Source organism: Stegostoma tigrinum, chromosome 36 (genome assembly GCF_030684315.1).
Source record: "Stegostoma tigrinum isolate sSteTig4 chromosome 36, sSteTig4.hap1, whole genome shotgun sequence".
NCBI lineage: Eukaryota > Metazoa > Chordata > Chondrichthyes > Orectolobiformes > Stegostomatidae > Stegostoma > Stegostoma tigrinum.
This window is the reverse complement of record NC_081389.1, coordinates 558574-577170: the sequence shown is the minus strand read 5'-3', so window position 1 is coordinate 577170 and position 18597 is coordinate 558574. Positions and strand designations below refer to the sequence as shown.

General features: G+C 43.3%; 1 protein-coding gene across 1 annotated transcript in view; it reads right to left on the bottom strand.

Annotated features, from left to right (window-relative positions):
- herc1 (HECT and RLD domain containing E3 ubiquitin protein ligase family member 1) overlaps positions 1–18597 on the bottom strand; it is a 339275-nt gene that overhangs the window by 91934 nt on the left and 228744 nt on the right. The window contains exons 54-56 of the mRNA XM_059640184.1: positions 16227–16427; positions 12573–12703; positions 8087–8286 (exon numbers count right to left, since the gene is read on the bottom strand). Of these exons, the coding sequence (XP_059496167.1) occupies positions 8087–8286; positions 12573–12703; positions 16227–16427 (532 nt within the window). The remainder of the gene's footprint in view (positions 1–8086; positions 8287–12572; positions 12704–16226; positions 16428–18597) is intronic.

Here is an 18597-nt window from a genome sequence, read left to right as displayed (position 1 = left end):
GCTTGAGGCGGCGCTGATACAGTCATCAATGTAACGGAGGAAGAGGTGGGGTTTAGGACCAGTGTAGCTACGGAAGAGGGATTATTTCACGCAACCTACAAAGAGGCAGGCATAGCTTGGGCCCATGCCAGTACCCACTGCCCTTTGTCTGTAGGAAGTGGGAGGAATTGAAAGAGAAGTTGTTGAGGGCAAGGACGATTTCGGCTAAGCAGATGAGCGTGTCAGTGGAAGGGGACTGGTTGGGCCTGCAGGACAGGAAATTTGTTATTACAGGGAGAGGGTGTGAGGGATGAGTTGGGGAAATGCGGAAGACACGGTCGAGGGCATTCTCGATTTTGTTATTGTGGGGAACAGCAACCCATATTCCGCTTGGGAACCCTGCAGCCCAATGGTATCAATGTGGACTTCACAAGCTTCTAAATCTCCCTACACCTGACCGCATCCCAAATCAGCCCAGCTCGTCCCTGCCTTCCTACCACCTTAAGCCCCACTATCTCCTATCTACTAACCTCATCCCGCCCCCTTGACCTGTCCATCCTCCCTGGACTGACCTATCTCCTCCCTACCTCCCCTCCTGCACTCACCTTTACTGGCTCCATCCCCGCCTCTTTGACCTGTATGACTCCTCCATCCATTTTCTATCCGCCTCCCCCTCTCTCCCTATTTATTTCAGAACTCCCTTCCGCCTTCCCCTCTCCCATCTAGGCCCGAAATGTCAGCCTTCCTGCTCCTCTGATGCTATCTGGCCTGCTGCGTTCATCCAGCTCTACATCTCGTTATCTCAGTTTCTCCAGCATCTGTAGATCCTACTACTCTGATACTCTGGGTGATAGTGCCACACAACATGATGAAGAATATTCTCACTGTGAATTGTCAATTGTACAATCGCCACGAAGTCTCAAGAAATTAAACTAGGCTGAATTTCTGGCATCGACCTAGGCACGGAAAAGAGAATGACCACCACCAACATTGTCCCTGGATACGTCCAGTCCTACCAGCAGAACAGACCCAGCAGCACAGTGGTATAGTCAACAGGGAGTTGCTCTTGGAGTCCTCAACATTGAGTCCGGACCCGAAGGAGTCTCATGGCTTCTGGTCAAACATGGGCAAGAAAACCTGCTGCAGATTACTGTGTACCGTCCTCCTTCTGCTGATGAATCAGGGCTCCTCCTTGTTGAGCAATACTTAGAGGAAACAGTGAGGATGGCAAGGGCACAAAATGTACTCTGGGTGGGGAGTTTCAATGTCCATGACGAAGACTGACTCAGTAGCAGTACCACAGATCCTTTAGGACACAGCTGTTAGACCGTGGCAGGTTGTGAAGGGACCATCAAGAGGGAAAAACATAGTTGATCTCATCCTTACCATTCTGCCAAATGCAGATACGGATACTGTCATAGAGAAATGTAAGACCACTGCAGTCCTTGTGCAGATAAAGTCCCCACTTCACAGTGAGAATATTCTCCATCATGTTGTGTGGCACTATCACCATGCCAAATTGGACAGGCTTGGAAATATATTGAGCATCTCAAGACTGGGCATCCTTGAGGCACCGTGGGCCATCAACAGCAGCGTAATTGTACTCCAGCACAATCTGTAACCTCTTGGCCTAATATCCCCCACTCAACCTATTACCATCAAGCCAGGGGATCAACCCTGGTTCAAAAGGGGAGTGCAAGAGGGTATGCCAGGCACAGCACCAAGTACACCTGAAAATGAGTGAATCAAGCTGGTGAAGCCACCAAATAGGACTACTTGAACGCCAAACAACAAAAGCAGCAAGTGTGAGACTGTGCAATGGCTTAGCTCTATCAACAGATCAGACTGAAGCTCTGCAGTCCCGCCACATCCAGTCGCGAATGGTAGTGTACAGTTAAACAAGTCACTGCAGGAGGCTCCACAAATATTCCCATCCTCAATGATGGAAGAGCCCAGCACATCAGTGCAGAAGATAAAGTTGCCGCTTTCACAGCAGAAGTGTTGAGTAGATGATCTATCTCAGCCTCCTCCAGTGGTCCACAGTATTTCAGATCCCAGCCTTCAGCCAACTTGATTCTTTCCACGAGATATCAAAGAACAGTTGGAGACACTGGTTACCGCAAAGGCTACAGGCCCTGACAATATTCCAGCAATAGTACTAGAACTTGCCGCTCCCCTAGCCAGGGTGATCCAGGACAGTTACAACATTGGTATCTACCTGACAATGTGGAAAATTGCCCAAGCATGTCCTGTACATAAAAAGCAGGAAAAATCCAACATGGCAAAATTACTGCCCCATCAGTCTACTCTCAATCATCAGTAAAGTGACGGAAGGTGTCACAACAGGGCTATCAAGCAGCACCTGCTCAGCAATAACCTGCTCAGTGATGCCCAGTTTGGGTTCTGCCAGGGCCACTCAGCTCCAGACCTCATTACAGCCTTGGTGCAAACATGGACAGAAGGGCTGAATTCCAGAGGTAAGGTCAGAATGACAGCCCTCAACATCAATACTGCATTCGACAGAGTGTGGCATCAAGCAGTAAAACTGGAATCAATGTTTATGAGGGGGTAATACTCCGGTGGTTGGAGTCATTACTGACTCACAGGAAGATGGTTCTGATTACTGAAGGTCAGTCATCTCAGCTGACATATCCAGTGATAGACGTTACTGGTTAGAATCAGAGCTAAATTCCACCATTAATCGGGTAATAGCTAACTTGAGTTGTGAGGTTTAACTTTTTGCTTGACAGGTCTTATTTTGATTGCTATGTGTAACCAAGTTTAAGTAGTAGTTTCAGTTATTGATTGTGTTATTTCTTAATAAGTAGCCAAATTAAAAGGTATAGGTGGTAAATTACACACAGAGGTTATCCACTTTCAGACAGCAGATGTGTAGAATATTTTTAAAAATGGTAACAGGTGAAAAAGCAGAGACGTGCAAAGAGATAAAAGCAGAAGATTTTTTGGAAAAGTGAAATGTGAAATCTGAAATAGAAACAATGTCTAGCAGCATCTGTGGAGGCAGAAACAGAATTATCAATACTTTAATATTGTCATGCCCTTCATCTCATCATCAACAAGACAGGTAGACAGCACTGCATCTATTGCAAATTTGGAATCAAACTTCAAGGGGCCCCATCACATTTCAGTCAAATTCAGCCATTACAAGGAGCTTACTAATTCCGAGGATCTGGTAGTGGGCATAATAATGAAGCTACTGAAGTAATCCTGAGCTCTGGACAAATGCTCTGGAAGACAAAACCCACTACAGCAGCTGGAAGACTCAAAGTCAAATTAATTAAATAAATCTGGACTAGAACAGCTCACGTTACTCATAGTTACTGTAACATTACTATATTGTTACAAAAGCCAACCTGGTTCATCAACATGCTTCAGTGAAGGAAACCTACATCCTTGTTCAGTCTATCTTACACCTGATTCCAGACCCACATTAACTAACTTCATTCATAACTGTCCTCAAAAGTATTTGAGGCAGCAGCACAACAGTAACGAATATTGACCTCATCAACAATGTCCACATTTCATTATGGTGAGCTCATGTGAGTGCGGCTCTATAGTCCTCTGGGACGATAGCAGCTTTACCTAATTATTTTTGAGTGTAGTAGATTGCATTGCACAAAATTTCTCAGTACAGACCTTAATCAATGGCATACAAAATTAATGGACAATAAAAAGATGAGCATTCTAAGTGGAATTTCAAGGAACATAATCAGAGCTTCATTTTGGGTAGTTGGATAATCATTTATTGTTTAACGTTGATGAGTGTTGCTCAGCAGCAAAAGCGCTGGATTATCTGCTTAGGTGGAAGAATCACTCATCATTTGTTCAGTCATTAACAGTGTGCCAGGAGTCAATCTGAACATCACTTCAAATGCTAACTCCTGCAGACTGTGTATTAATGTGGCCAAGTTTCTGCAATTGGGAAAGCAATCACAACTGCTAACTGCAGTAATTTTGTAAAAACTTGAAAACATAACATTTGATAATGTGGGGTTTTGGAAAAAGCATTTAGATTATTAGGAGAATCCAGTTATCATTTAGGTGTTCATTGTTTACAGATTTTCAGCTTCCACTACTCCACTTGATAGAATGCAGTAAACAATGAACTTATTTATGAAGGGATTGCAACAACTAGGAACAAACACCCCTCCAATAACTAACAAATAGCCTCAACTCAATTTTTAATTTTCTGTCGTCAATGTAGATTGCTTCTTGTGAAAAGTTGGCATTGAATATATTAGAAAAAATGTCTTTCCTTTTACAGAGTGACCAAAACTGTACACAATACTCCAAGTGCGGCCTCACCAACGATTTATACAACTGTAACATAACGTCCTAACTCCTATACTCAATGCCCCAATCGATGAAGGCCAGCCTTCTTCACCACCCTTTTCACCTGTGATGCCTGTTTCAATGAACCATATACTTAAACTTCTAGGTCTCTTATGTTCCACAACATTTCTCAGGGCCTTACAATTTGCTGTGTAAGTCTTACCTTGGTTTGACTTTTCAAAATGCAACACCTCACACTTATTAGTACTGAATAGCATTTGTCAGTCCGCAGTCCACTTCATCTTACCAAGATCCCTTGATAATTTTCTGATAGATTTCCTCGCTATCAATGGTAATCTTTTATCATCCACAAACTTAACTGTGACTTGTACATCCACATCCACGTCATTTATGTAAATTACAAATAACAAAGGTCCCAGCATGGACCCCTACTCACAGGCCTCCAGTCCAAGAAACAACCTTCAACCATCACCCACTTTTTCCTACCATCGAGCCAATTTTGAATCCAATTAGCCAGTTCTCCCTGGATCCCATGTGACCGAACCTTCATGTTTAGACTGCCATGCAAGACCCTGTCAAAGGCCTTATTCAAGTCCAGAAAGACAACATCCAGCCATGACTTCCGGTACACAAATCCATGCTGACTATCCCTGATCAGAACTTGCTTATCCAAATCTCAAATGATCCTGTTCCTTAGTAACCTCTTCAATAATTTGCCTGCCACTGATGTGAGGCTCACATCTGCTCCAAGTACCCGCTGGCTATTTGGGGGTCTATGATACAGTCCCAACTGAGTGATTATCCCTTTGTTTCTACATTCTAATCACATGGCCTCATTTGATGACCCCTTAAGGATATCCTCTCTAAACACTGTTGTTACTTCTTCCCCTATCAAAAAGGACAACTCCCCTTCCTCACTTGTACTTCTGTCACACCTGTAGCTTCTGTATCTTGGAACATCGAGTGACCAGTCCTGCCTTTATCTCAGCCATGTTTCTGGTGTGGTTATAATATCCCAGGTCCCACAGCCAATTCATGCTCTGAGCTCATCTTCCTTACCAGTTAGGCTTTGTGCATTGAAATAAATGCACTTTGTCTTTTCCCTACATTATCTCTGCCCCCGGCTATCCTGAATAGTAAACTTGCTCTCGATGGCTAATGTATTTTTCCCCGACTTCTTGATAGCCCCACTCTTATTCAGAGTCCCAACCCCCTCCCAAACTAGTTTAAACCCTCCCGGGTAACACTAGCAAATCTCCCCACAAGGATATCGGACCCCCTCCAGTTCAAGTGCAACTTGTTCCTCCTGTTGAGGTCACCTCTACCCCAGCAGAGATTCCAATGATCCAAGGACTGAAAACTCTGCCCTCAACACTTGCTCCTCTGGCCTATCTTTCTATTTATATCCTTACCGGCGCATGGCACTAGGAGTAATCCGGAGATCGCTACCCTGACGGCCGTACTTTTTAACTTCTCACCTAACACACTCTGCTCATTTTACAGGAAATCCCAGCCCTTTGTCTACCTATGTCATTTGTAACAATGTGCAGAATGACCTCTGGCTGTTCACCCTCTCCCTTCAGAATCACAGAATCCCTACAGTGTAGAAACAGGCCCTTTGGCCCAACAAGTCCACACTGAGCCTCAAAGCATCCCACCCAGACCCACCCCACTATAACCCACCTATTCTACACATCTCTTAACACTATGGACAATCAATATTATAGAGGGATCGAGTTCCGGAACCAAGAGGTTATGCTGCAGCTGTACACAACTCTGGTGCGGCCGCACTTGGAGTATTGTGTACAGTTCTGGTCACCGCATTTTAAGAAGGATGTGGAAGCTTTGGAAAGGGCGCAGAGGAGATTTACTAGGATGTTGCCTAGTATGGAGGGAAGGTCTTATGAGGAAAGGCTGAGGCACTGGAGGCTGTTTTCATTAGAGAGAAGGTTGAGAGGTGACTTAATTGAGACATATAAGATAATCAGAGGGTTAGATAGGGTGGATGAGGAGAGCCTTTTTCCTAGGATGGTGACGGTGAGCACGAGGGGACATAGCTTTAAATTGAGGGGTGAAAGATATAGGACAGCTGTCAGAAGTAGTTTTTTCATTCAGAGAGTAGTAAGGGAGTGGAAAGCTTTGCCTGCAACGGTAGTAGATTCGCTAACTTTAAGTACATTTAAGTCGTCACTGGACAAGCATATGGACGTACATGGGATAGTGTAGGTTAGATGGACTTCAGATTGGTATGGCAGGTCGGCACAACATCGAGGGCCGAAGGGCTTGTACTGTGCTGTAATGTTCTATGTTCTAATTTAGCATGGCTAATCCACCCAACCTGCACACCTTTGGACTGTGGGAGGAAAGCAGAGTACCTGGAGGAAACCCATGCAGACACGGGGAAAATGTGCAAACGCCACACAGTTGCCCGAGGATGGAATTGAACCCATGTAACTGGCGATGTGAGGCTGCAGTGCTAACCACTGAGCCACCTTGTCGCCCACTGCAACCGCTCAGAAACATCCTTGACCCTGGAACCCAGGAAGGAACACACCAGCCTGCAGCTACGGAATCTTCCGTCCGTCTCCCTCATAATTGAGTCTCCTATCAGTATCGCTCTGTCTGATTGCATCTTTTCCCTCCGAGCCTCAGAGCCAGTCACAGCCAGCTGGCTGCTACTGTTAGCTCTTGAAAGGTCATCATTGCCTAACAGCATGCAAAGCAGTATAACTGTTATTGAGGGGAACACTGTACTATCTGGGTGGCCTCCTCAGCTTTTCTGGTGGTCACCCAGCTAGCTGCAACTTGCACCTTTGGAATGACCACTTCACAAGAGCTCTAATCAACGATGCTGCCTGCACCCCGGATGGTCCCGAGTGCATCCAGCTCCAGCTCCCAAATGCAGTCTGTCAGGCCCTGCTGCTGGGTCCACTTCTCACAGGTGTAGGCACCCAGAATAGTGGAAGTCTCCTGGATCTCCTAAATCCTGCAAGAGGAGCATGTGATACCCTAACTGCCATCCCTACTGCCTAAAGAGGCAGTACCCCTTGCTCAGTCTCCTCATGCTGAAACCTCTTGAGCAAAGGCCTCAGCATGTCCCCTCTAACAATCTCTTAATGGCTGCTCCCTTGTACACCTTTACCTTGCCAGTTGTCCTCCTAAGAGTCTCTCTTTTTGGATCAGAGGAGGGGGAATGGTGTGAAACACCAATGTAGTATTTCTGGTTTAACCATATCGTGACACCAGGTTGTCTCTGACCAGCTGTACAGTTGTGATGACTGTGGCAATGTCTCCCAGAAATCCACTGTGATGGCTCTCAGCCATCCTCTGATTTGCTTTTGCAATGTCCTGTCTATGCTAAATATCTTTGAATACTTCCATTTTGCATTTTGACTTTGCAGGGGTGCTTCTTAAAAGGATTTTCCGAGTCATATGACATTTCCTCATCAACAGTCTCAAATTAAACTAGACCAAGACATCAGATATTTGGATGCTTCACCCATTTAGCACCATAAATCAAAATGCTGCATGCAGAAACCCAGCAGGTTTAACAGAATCACGCATTATTTCCAAATATTACATTTGCAAGTAGCCAGCAACTAACATGGAACATTTGGACATGGCATTGTGGCATGTTGAAACATCAGGTGAAGGATTATTTACATAACAATATCCTTGAAGTTGATTAAAATAACATTTTCAGGATCAACTCCTTATCAAATAAACACATTTATCAAAGTCAAACATTTTCACCAACAATTAATGGTTTGAATGAATAAAAAGTTATACCCACCTAGCCAGCATGAGCTGCAACTTGAAACCTTTTCCTAGTTGACTACACCAGGCAACATGATTCACCATAGCCGGATGAGATAGTTTATGCAGGCATTGCCAGGTCCCAGCAATAAAACTCCACAGTTTCACAATGTTTTCTTTGGCACAAGTCATGAGCATCATCCCTAAAGGGTCCCATTTCATACACGTGATGCTTTCCTGGTTTAAGGGTTGGAGTAGGGCACAGAATACCAGGATTAGACACTTTTACTTCTAAGCATTGCAAACTTTCTATTATTTTCAGAAATAAACTTGTCAACCAGTTTATTCACTTTAAAAAGTTATCTTGCTATGTTTGTCATGGATTGTTTTGCAATATACTTTTGTACAAGAAAGACTAACAAATACTCACGTAACACTAATGACCTAACAGTTCTCTGGTCATCAGAAGAACAAAATTACCCACATTTGTTAAGAATTAAACCAAATGAAACCTGAGCAAAATTGTAAGAACATAAGGGTTTGCGAAGTCTGAGAGTAATTTTCAGAGAGAAAACAAACAGAATTATGTAACAAAGTCACATGGAATCTTGTAACTGGCATGAAGTTGAAAAGTTCACTTCTCTAACTTTGGGGTGCAGAGGTTTCGGTAAATATTTGCAATAAGATGACAATTGAGTGGCAAAGAGTTTCAGAGGTGAGCACAACAATCACCCGAATCAAGAAATATATACAATGTGCAGGAAAGAGGAGTGTGTCAGAGTTTTACGGCAAGGAAAGAAGCCCTTGGGCTCCTCATGGCTGCACTGTTCATCAACTCCAGGGATTAAGGTGAATGCTCTTGTTAATTGGTGCAGCATACATGGACATGCTGGAAAAGTGCAGTAAGAGTGTTATGGAGGAACAGTTAAATAAAGCAACACAATGTCAAATATTTCAGAACTAAAACAAGGATATTCAAATTACATTTATATGATATAAATTTGTCAAAGACACTGCTCGTACTACTTATCAACCATCAAAATGAATGGTGAACCAAATTGTAGGCTTTTCTTTCAGATCAATTTGTCAATACAGTACAGAGAACATGGGTAGGTGATGGCCTAGTGGTATTATGCGAGACTATTAATCCTGCAACCCCAGCCAATATTCTGGGGACCTGGGTTCAAATCCCACCACTGCAGCTGGTGGACTTTGAATTCAAGAATTAAAAAAACGTTTGGAATCTACGGATCACCATTCCAATTATCATAGAAACTCTCTAGTTCACTAATGACTTGCAGGGAAGGAAATCTGCCACCTTGTTTCTGGCATGCCCTCCTGCTGTCTCCAATGAGCCGTGGGTGAACCCCTGGCTTGATGGTAATGGTTGAGTGGGGGATATTTCGGACCATGAGGTTACAGATTGTGCTGGAGTACAGTTCTGCTGCTGTAGATGGCCAGCGTCTCATAGATGGCCAGTCTTGAGTTGCTAGATCCATGCGAAGTCTGTCCCGTTTAGCACGGGAATAGTGCCACATAACATGATGAAGGCTATTTTCATTGTGATGGTGGGACTTCATCTCCACAAGGAGCAGGTAAGACTTAAACCCAGGTCTCCTTCTGCAGTGGTAGGTGCACTACTACTTCACCACAACAATCCTTATCACAGGCTTTATATGAAAGCTGTATCATTCCCTTATCACCATGCTAACATATTTCTGGTGTGCTTCGGAATCACAAACTATAACTCACACCGAGGAAGAGCCAGGCAATTTTTGCTAAGGGTAAGAGAAAAACACTATTCATTGATTGCTTTGAGGATGTACTCATTTTGCAGCATTTAGATGGTTCACTTGATAGGCGATCTAGGTTTCACACAGCTCCATTACCGTAAATGATATTGTTTCTGGTCCTTGTAAAATTGTGTCCCTTATTGTGGCATATTGCTGGCAATCCAGTACCAACAGCAAGGGCTGTGGTAATATAAAGGTCATTTTGTTCATAGGTCCACTCTTCCCTAGCTCCAATCCACACACCGTTTGAAGCTTCTCACTTCAAATAAACGTAAACCTCTTTGCTTCCGTCCTGTCAAAAAAGAATATAATTTTCTTGTCTACAATCCTCATCCTGCGTCCTACTTCTCAATATAACTACTATTATTACAGACAATTTTCACTGAATTTCATCCAATATGAATACAACTATGACAGCTTAAAAACTCATCTTTTCCAACACTTTCAACAGTTGCCCCATTTTTCATTATTGTATTAACCTCCAGAAAAAGAAACTCAAGAATATTACTGCCACCTCGTTATTCCGCTATCAAAATCTATCAACTCAGACACACAACTTGCAGCTCTTTTGCACTTTGAGTAACCACAAAGCATTACTGATCACAGTGAATAAAGGGATGAGATTGGACAGAGATGCAGGAAGTCTGCTCAGCTGCAACTTTTGATTTACCACAGAGCAGCTGGAGCTCCAGATGGACTCACTGGACAGCACGAGGCTGAGAACGTCATGACTAGCATATTCAATGAATAGGTAACACCACACGCGAGGGCCACACAGATAGAAATGCATTGGGTGGTCAGCATGGAAATTATTAAGTATAGCCAGTGTAGGAGTACCCTGTGGCTTCATGGTGAACACGTGACATAAAGAACAGGTGGTGGGTGAAGAAAGCAATGGTGCCTACTGAATGGCCAACAACGATGATGTGCAGGGTTTCTTCTGTGCTGTAAAGATCCACTTATGGATCAAACACCCAAGACTCTACAACACTGCTGGCCAAGGATGGAGTAACTCTTATCAAAGAAGCCATCAAATAATGCTGACTGAAGCATTTTAGAGACCTCCTCAGCCAGGGCTCTGTTGTCGATCTGTGTCCTTAACCAAACCCTACAGTGTGCAACATACCACAAGCTTGGCAACACACTAGCTTTGCACGAAATATATAAGGCCGTCTACCAGTTTACAAACAACAAGGCTGCTGAAATAGAGTTTCTCCACTGAGGTACTGAAGTGAGGAGGCAAGGAGCTCCTGCTGCAGCTATGTGTCTGCTTTATCTGGAAAGTGGACAGCATCCCAGGAGAGCTCCAAGATGGCACAGTCACGAACATTTCTAGGATGGTGCGCTGCCTCCATGATGCCAGGGTCAAGGCTCCTCTGAGCAGCCACAGGACATTTTGAAAGGTGAGGTTGAGCAGCCAGAGGTTTTGATTCATGTTGGTATTAACAACATTGGAAGAAAGAGATGAGGTCCTGAAAAGGGATTTTATGGAGTCAGGTGTAAAGGTGAAAAGCAAGAGCTCTAGGATTATTCCTGGTGCCACACACTAGTTAGGCCAGACACAGGAGGGTAGTACAGCTGAATATAGAGCTAAAGAGCTGGTGGGCTTCAGAAATTTGGATCATTGCGATCTCTTCTGGGGCATATGGGGCTTGTACAAGGTGGGCAGGTACGCCTAAACTGGACGAACACCAATATCCTCGCAGGCAGGTTTGCTCATGGCCCACTTGACAGGGAAATAGAGCAGCATATGGAGTGATTGAGGACAAGGTCAATGTTAAGTCAACTTAATCTAATAGGGAGAACAGGCAGGACCAAGTTAATGAACATGGCAGGACTGGCAGTCTGAAATGCATTTATTTGAGTAAAAGGTATATAACAGGTGTAACAGGTAAGGCAGATGACCTCAGAGCATGAATTAGTACATGGGATTACAGAAGCTTGGCTGGGAGAAGGGCACGACTGGCAGCTCAACATTCCAGGTTTAGATGTTTCAGGCGAGATAGTGTTAAATTTGGGGAAGGCTAATAAACAGTATTAGGCACAACCTGGAGAAATTCAATTGGGGGCAGTTGTTTGATGACAGAATCCACATATGACACGTGGGAGTCTTTTAAAGGCCAACAGATCAGCATTCAGGACTAGCATATTTCTGTAAGGATGACAGGTAAGGATGACAGATAAGGATGGCGAGATTCAGGAGCCTAAGATGCCAAAAACCAGGAAACAGACATGAAACAAGGCCCTTGAGTAATATAAGGAAAGCAGAAAAGAATTTAAATAGCGAAGGCTAGAAGGGACCATGAAATGTCTTTTGCCAGTAGGATTAAGGAGAATCCAAGACATTTTGTAAATTAGGGGCTAGAGCGTAGCTAGGAAAAGGATAGGTCCACTCGAAGATAAAGGAGGGAATTTATACATGATGCCAGAGGAAATGGGTAAAGACCTTGATGAGTGCTTTGCATCTGTATTCACCACAAAGGATGTGGGATAATGGTAAGTTCGGGTCATGTTGATATTATGAAGTAGGTAATGCTGGGTGCCTCAAAAAAAGGCGCGAGCTGATGGGGAAATGGGATTAGTTTAGAATGGCATCATGTTAGGCAGAGACATGATGGGCTGAAGGGTGTATGCCGGTGCTGTACTCTTTGAGCTAGGTGCAGGGGATACAGAAATGCAGCAATTTAGAATTATAATTTAGCTTCAGAATTACTGCCGATTTTAACCTACCTTGTACGCATCAATCATAACAACTGTTCCCTTCTCCAGAGGCTCTTTCGTGCCAATCAGTATTTTTCCATCTGCATATCCCACTGCAAATGGCTTATCTTCAGAATACCAAGCAATGGCTGTTACTGCAACTAAAGGCAGCAAAGAAAAATTGTAAATACAGGACTCTCACAGAGGTGATCATAGTAAGATATTTTACAATAGCACTTTGATAGGCAAATGGAAATCTTAAAATCTGCGAAATAAACAAAGAGGAAAAGGTTTAATAGAAAATGCTGGGAATTTCAGAGGGTTAGGCAGCATCCGTGGAGAGACAGCAAGCTGATGTTTTGAGTCTCGATTACTCTTCATCAGCCCTGTAATTTCCAACATTTACTGTTTTCAGTTCAGATTCCAGCAGCATAGTGGCACAGTGGTTTGCACTGCTGCCACACAGTGCCAGGTCCCTGGGTTTGATTCCACCCTCAGGTGACTGTGTGGCGTTTGCATGTTTTCCCCATGTCTGCCTGTGTTTCCTTCAGATGCTCTGGTTTCCTCCCTCAGTTCAAAGGTTGGCTATTAAAGGTGAATTGCTCATAACGTCCAGGGATGTGTAGGTCAGGCGGGTTAGCCTTGGTAAATGCAGGGATAGGGTCTGAAGTGGGTCTGAGTAGGATACTCTTCAGAGGGTCAGTGTTGAAAGGCCTGCTTCTACATTGTAGGGATTCTATGATGACCTGCAGTAATTTGCTCCTAGGAAAAAGTTTGAGAAATTCATTACAGAAAACCAGCATATTTTTAAAAGCCATAATTGGTGACTTAGAGCTTTAACATTGTTGAAAGATGTCCCACTTCCAAATGGTAAGAAAAACGAGATGCTATTAATCCCTTAAACTCTAACATCTGTATTAGGTGATCATCCCCAGTCATGTTGGCTTATAGCATCTTTTCTAGGCTACACCCTCAGTTGTGGTCTAGTTAAGGACCAGACAGAGATTCTTGAACATTGCAAGAATACAGACATTTGGAACTTACATTCATCATATATGACATATGTCAGCTTGTTATAAAATCACATCATGTAAGTGGACAAAACAGGGAAAAAAATGTGTTTAAAAAGCACTCTTTCCTGGCTGCAACAATAAATGATTTCGTCAAAATGTTCATGAAGTTTATTTGTGATTTAGACAGAGCACAATTCCAAAATTTGCAAGTGTCAAAACTAGAACTGCCTGAATTAGATGCAATGAGCAACATAGACAGGCTAGATAACCTGGGCTCATTTTCTCCGGAGCAGCAGAGGCTGAGGACAGACTTGGTAGAAGTCTATAAAATTATGAGATGCATTGATAGTGTTGAAGGTCAGAATCATTTTACCCCCCCACCAGAGCTGAAATTCTAATACTAGGGGGGTATGCATTTCAGGTCAAAGGGGCTAAGTTCAAAGGAAATGTGAGGGGGCAAGCTCTTACACAAAGAGTGATAGGAGTGTGGGATGGTGTTGGAGGCAGATGCAATTGGGGTATTTAAGGACTTTTAGATAAGCAAATGAATATGCAAGAAACGGAGTGATATGGAACGAGGTTAGGCAGAAGTGATTAGTTTAATTTGGTCTCAGGTTCAGCCAAACATTGTGGGCTGAAGGGCCCATTCCTGTGCGGTACTTTTTGATGTTCTAGAAATATAGTGAAATTAAGAATATGGATCAGGGCTTCTCTAGACAAAGTGGCTTCGATTTAACAGCATTGTGACTGATACTTTGTGACCAATTGAGCTTTCCTACACAATTCGTGTCTCGATATTACGTCATTATAAGGACATTTCCCATTTCTGCAAGTAATTCATCTTCTCAGCCATCATTGCAGCTCCGCTTTGAGCTAGCAAAATAATCCCATGGGAATGGAATATAACCTATTGGCCCCATTCTTTGTTGGGCTTGCCTTTGATCAGGTAAGACAGCTGTACCGTTCTTGTTTCTGTAAATTCAGAAATTGGATATTCAATATTCATCAATGGAAATACCCTGCCTTAAAACAGCATGCTTAGGAACATAGAAATATGAGTAGTCCATTCAGCTCATTGAGCCTACTTTGCCAATCAATTAGATGATGACTTATCATTCAACTTAATGCCACTTCCTCTAATAATCTCCACATCCCTTAATGTTATTAATGGCCAGAGTCAATTGATTTCTGTCTTGGACATGCCCCATGATTGAGCTCTGATATTACGTGGAGAATTGCAAAGATTCACTCACCCCCAACCCGAGTGAATAAATTGCTCTATGCCTCAGTGTAAAATGATTTTCTCCATACTCTGAAACTACGTTCCCTAGTTTCAGCCTCACCAGATCGGGGAAATGCCCCCACACCTCCTCCATCACCCCTATCCCAGGCCCCACGATGATTTTCCATATCAAGCAGATGTTCACCTGTACATCTGCCAATGTGTTATACTGTATCCACTGTACCCGGTGTGGCTTCCTCTACATTGGGGAAACCAAGCAGAGGCTTGGGGACCGCTTTGCAAAACACCTCCGCGCGGTTCGCAACAAACAACTGCACCTCCCAGTCATGAACCATTTTAACTCCCCCTCCCATTCCTCAGACGACATGTCCATCATGGGCCTCCTGCTGTGCCACAGTGATGCCACCCGAAGGTTGCAGGAACAGAAAATCATATTCCGCTTGGGAACCCTGCAGCCCAATGGTAGCAATGTGGACTTCACAAGCTTCAAAATCTCCCCTTCCCCCACTGCATCACAAAACCAGCCCAGCTCGACCCCTCCCCCCACTGTATCCCAAAACCAGCCCAGCCTGTCTCTGCTTCCCTAACCTGTTCTTCCTCTCACCCATCCCTTCTTCCCACCTCAAGCCGCAGCTCCATTTCCTACCTACCACCTCATCCCACCTCCTTGACCTGTCTGTCTTCCCTGGACTGACCTATCCCCTCCCTACCTCCTCACCTATACTCTCCTCTCTACCTATCTTCTTTTCTCTCCATCTTCAGTCTGCCTCCCCCTTTCTCCCTATTTATTCCGGTTCCCTCACCCCATCCCCCTCTCTGATGAAGGGTCTGGGCTCGAAACGTCAGCTTTTGTGCTCCTGAGATGCTGCTTGGCCTGCTGTGTTCATCCAGCTCCACACTTTGTTATTTATAAAATGTCACATTGGCTGTCGACAAGTTGTGCACTATTTCAAAAAAATACATGATCCTTTGATCTTTTACTTATAAATTCATGAAAACTTGTGTCTTCAAATAAACCTGTTGGGAGTATAACCTGGTTTGTGCGCTTTTCGATATTGTCCACCCCAGTCCAACACTGGCATCTCTACAACATGGTTAGCATTCAGAGTTGATGTTTAGCAGAAGCTAAGGCTTAATTGATCGAACAAACTGTTTCTCGGCCAGGAAGGTTAAGAAGAACACTGTGCTTGAACACAATGAAATCACATGAAATTTTCTTTCCTAGTTTGAAACATTTTTTTGGTGCAATGTACAAGACATTTTCCACGCAAACAAAGTCAATTTCAAGGCATTATAACGTTCAAAAATATTCCACAGATGACTGTCAATAACAAAACAGAGGATATGTTGGAATGATCTGGAGAAGGATTAGCATCTTGTAACAGATAATGGCTATAAATGGTAATGACTAATTAAGGCATAATTTACCATCTTTTCTGTAGCAGTGCTCAAGTTCAAGACGGTGCATGGTAGATGAATCCACGACCTCAATGAGTCCAAGAGATCCATCCATTCGCCCTACAAGAAGAACTTCTAAAGTGTCACCAGCCCAACTTGCAACTGGGCCTTCTTCAGGCCAGGCAAGAGCAGAAACCCAATATGGCTGTACGTCTAAAAGCCCCTTGCCTCCTATAAAGACAAAAATAAATCATTTCAGGGAAGCTTTCTGAATTTGTGTTTCTAACAATCAGCACATCTTGGAAATTTATATACAGGCTGCCACAATTCATTTCAAAAGGGAACAATAAGATCATGAGAGGATATTTATTACAGGCTTCCAAATAGTGGAGACGAATTAGGAGAAAGCATTTGTAGGCAGATTATGGAAATTTGCAGGACAAGGAGGCTTAATGACAGCTAGTGATTTCAATTACTGTAGGGTAGACTAAGAAAAACGTAGAGTACAGGGCATGGAAGAGGACAAATTTCTACAACATGTGCAGGAGAACTTTCAGTACAATTCCAGTCCTTCCAGGGAAGTACTATACTGGGACTGGTTCCAGGAATTGAGGGAGGGTGAGTGAAGAGCATCAGGGTGGAAGAGCATTTGGGAACTAATAATTATAATATAATAATAAGTTGGGAAAGGATAAAAATCAGTCAATAATTAAGATTGTAGATTGGAAAAGGCAGGTTTTAGGAGTCTAAAGGTCAAACTGATACAGGGGTTTTGGTGGATAAAGGAGTGTCCGACGCTACAGCATCCTGGATGACGAAGCACATTGATGAAAAAATTTGGAAGAAAAGGAGGTATGTGATGCATATGATAATCCGTGTTCCATAGAAATCAGGAAAGTACCCCAAATTAAAGAGCAAGATGAAGGTTGGAATAAGGACGGCAAAGAGGACACATGCAGTCAGAGTAATACAGCATGCATTAGGCCCTTCAGCCCAAAGTGGTCTATGCTGATCATGGTGCCCACTCAGCTAGTTCCATTTGCCCACAATGAGGAAAGGATGGCAGGCTACGCTAAAACAAATAGCAAAATGTACTTCAAAAATATTAATAGTAAAATATTAATGAAGTACAGAGTGGGTCTCATAAGGGATAAGTAGCTCACTGAAGCAAAGGGTATGGCAGAGATACTAAATGAGTACTTTAGCTCTGTCTTTACCAAATTAGAAAATGGTGACAATGGCCCAGTTGAAAATGTGGGTGTTGAGCAACTGAGCAGGATAGACAAAGATAAAGAGGTATTAAAAAAGGCTGGAAGCACTCCAGGTGAAGTTGTCGCCAGGTCCAGATGGGATGTATTCTAGATTGTTAAATGAGGTAAAGGAACAAATTGTGAGGCCAGCGATAGAAATTTTCCAGGCCTCCCTGAACAAATGCTATGACATTGTTTATAATTGGGGTAATGGACAACCCAGGGAACTTCTGAGCTGTCAGCTTGACTTCAATAGTAGGAAAACCGATGGAGACCATAATTTGAGTTAAGGTAAACAGACAATTAAACAAGTTAAGATCTGGACTTCCAGAAAGTACTTGAATAGTGTGACATGCAGTTTGGCTAGCACATTAAAATATTCGGGACTGATGGGTCCTTGACAGTGTGGATCAGAAGTTGGCTAAAATATAGGCAACAAAAGGGTAGGTATAGATGGCACTTTTTAGATCAGAGATCATTGGTCAGACTACATTTGGAGCATTGTTCAGTTCTGAGTAACTTACTTAAGAAAGGATGTTAAAGCCCCAGAGTACAAAGGAGATTGATGAGAATGATAACAGGAATGAGAGTGTTTAGCTGGAAGGAAAGATTAGAAAAGGTAAATGAGAGTATTCTCCTTGAGGCAGAGAAGATTAAGAGGTGACTTCATTATGGTGTTGAAAATTATGAACACTTTTGACAAGACAAAGAAGAATATTCAGTTTCCACTAGTTGCTATGTCAGTAACTAGGGGTCACAATTTGAAGACTATCAGCAAGAGAGCGAGAGCTAAGATGAGAAGAAACTTCTTTACTCATTTGTTTGGATTTGGAATGTGCTGCCTGGGAGAGAGGTGGAGGCAGACTCCATCTAAACTTTCAATAGAGTTGGATATAAATTTGAAAGTGATAAATTTACAGGTCAATGGAGATAGGGCTGGTGAATGGGCTGAGGTGGGTAGCTTCTTAGGGAACTAGTGCAGACATCATGGACTGCAGCTCTTCTTCCGTACTTAAATTCTATGACTGATCTGATCATGTTCTCAACTTGATTTTACTGCCTGACACCTTGTACATCAGTCCAAGGAAACAGGGTAGGCCACTCAGGACCGCGACGAAGAAAACATTTTTCATCTGGAGAATGGTAAGCCT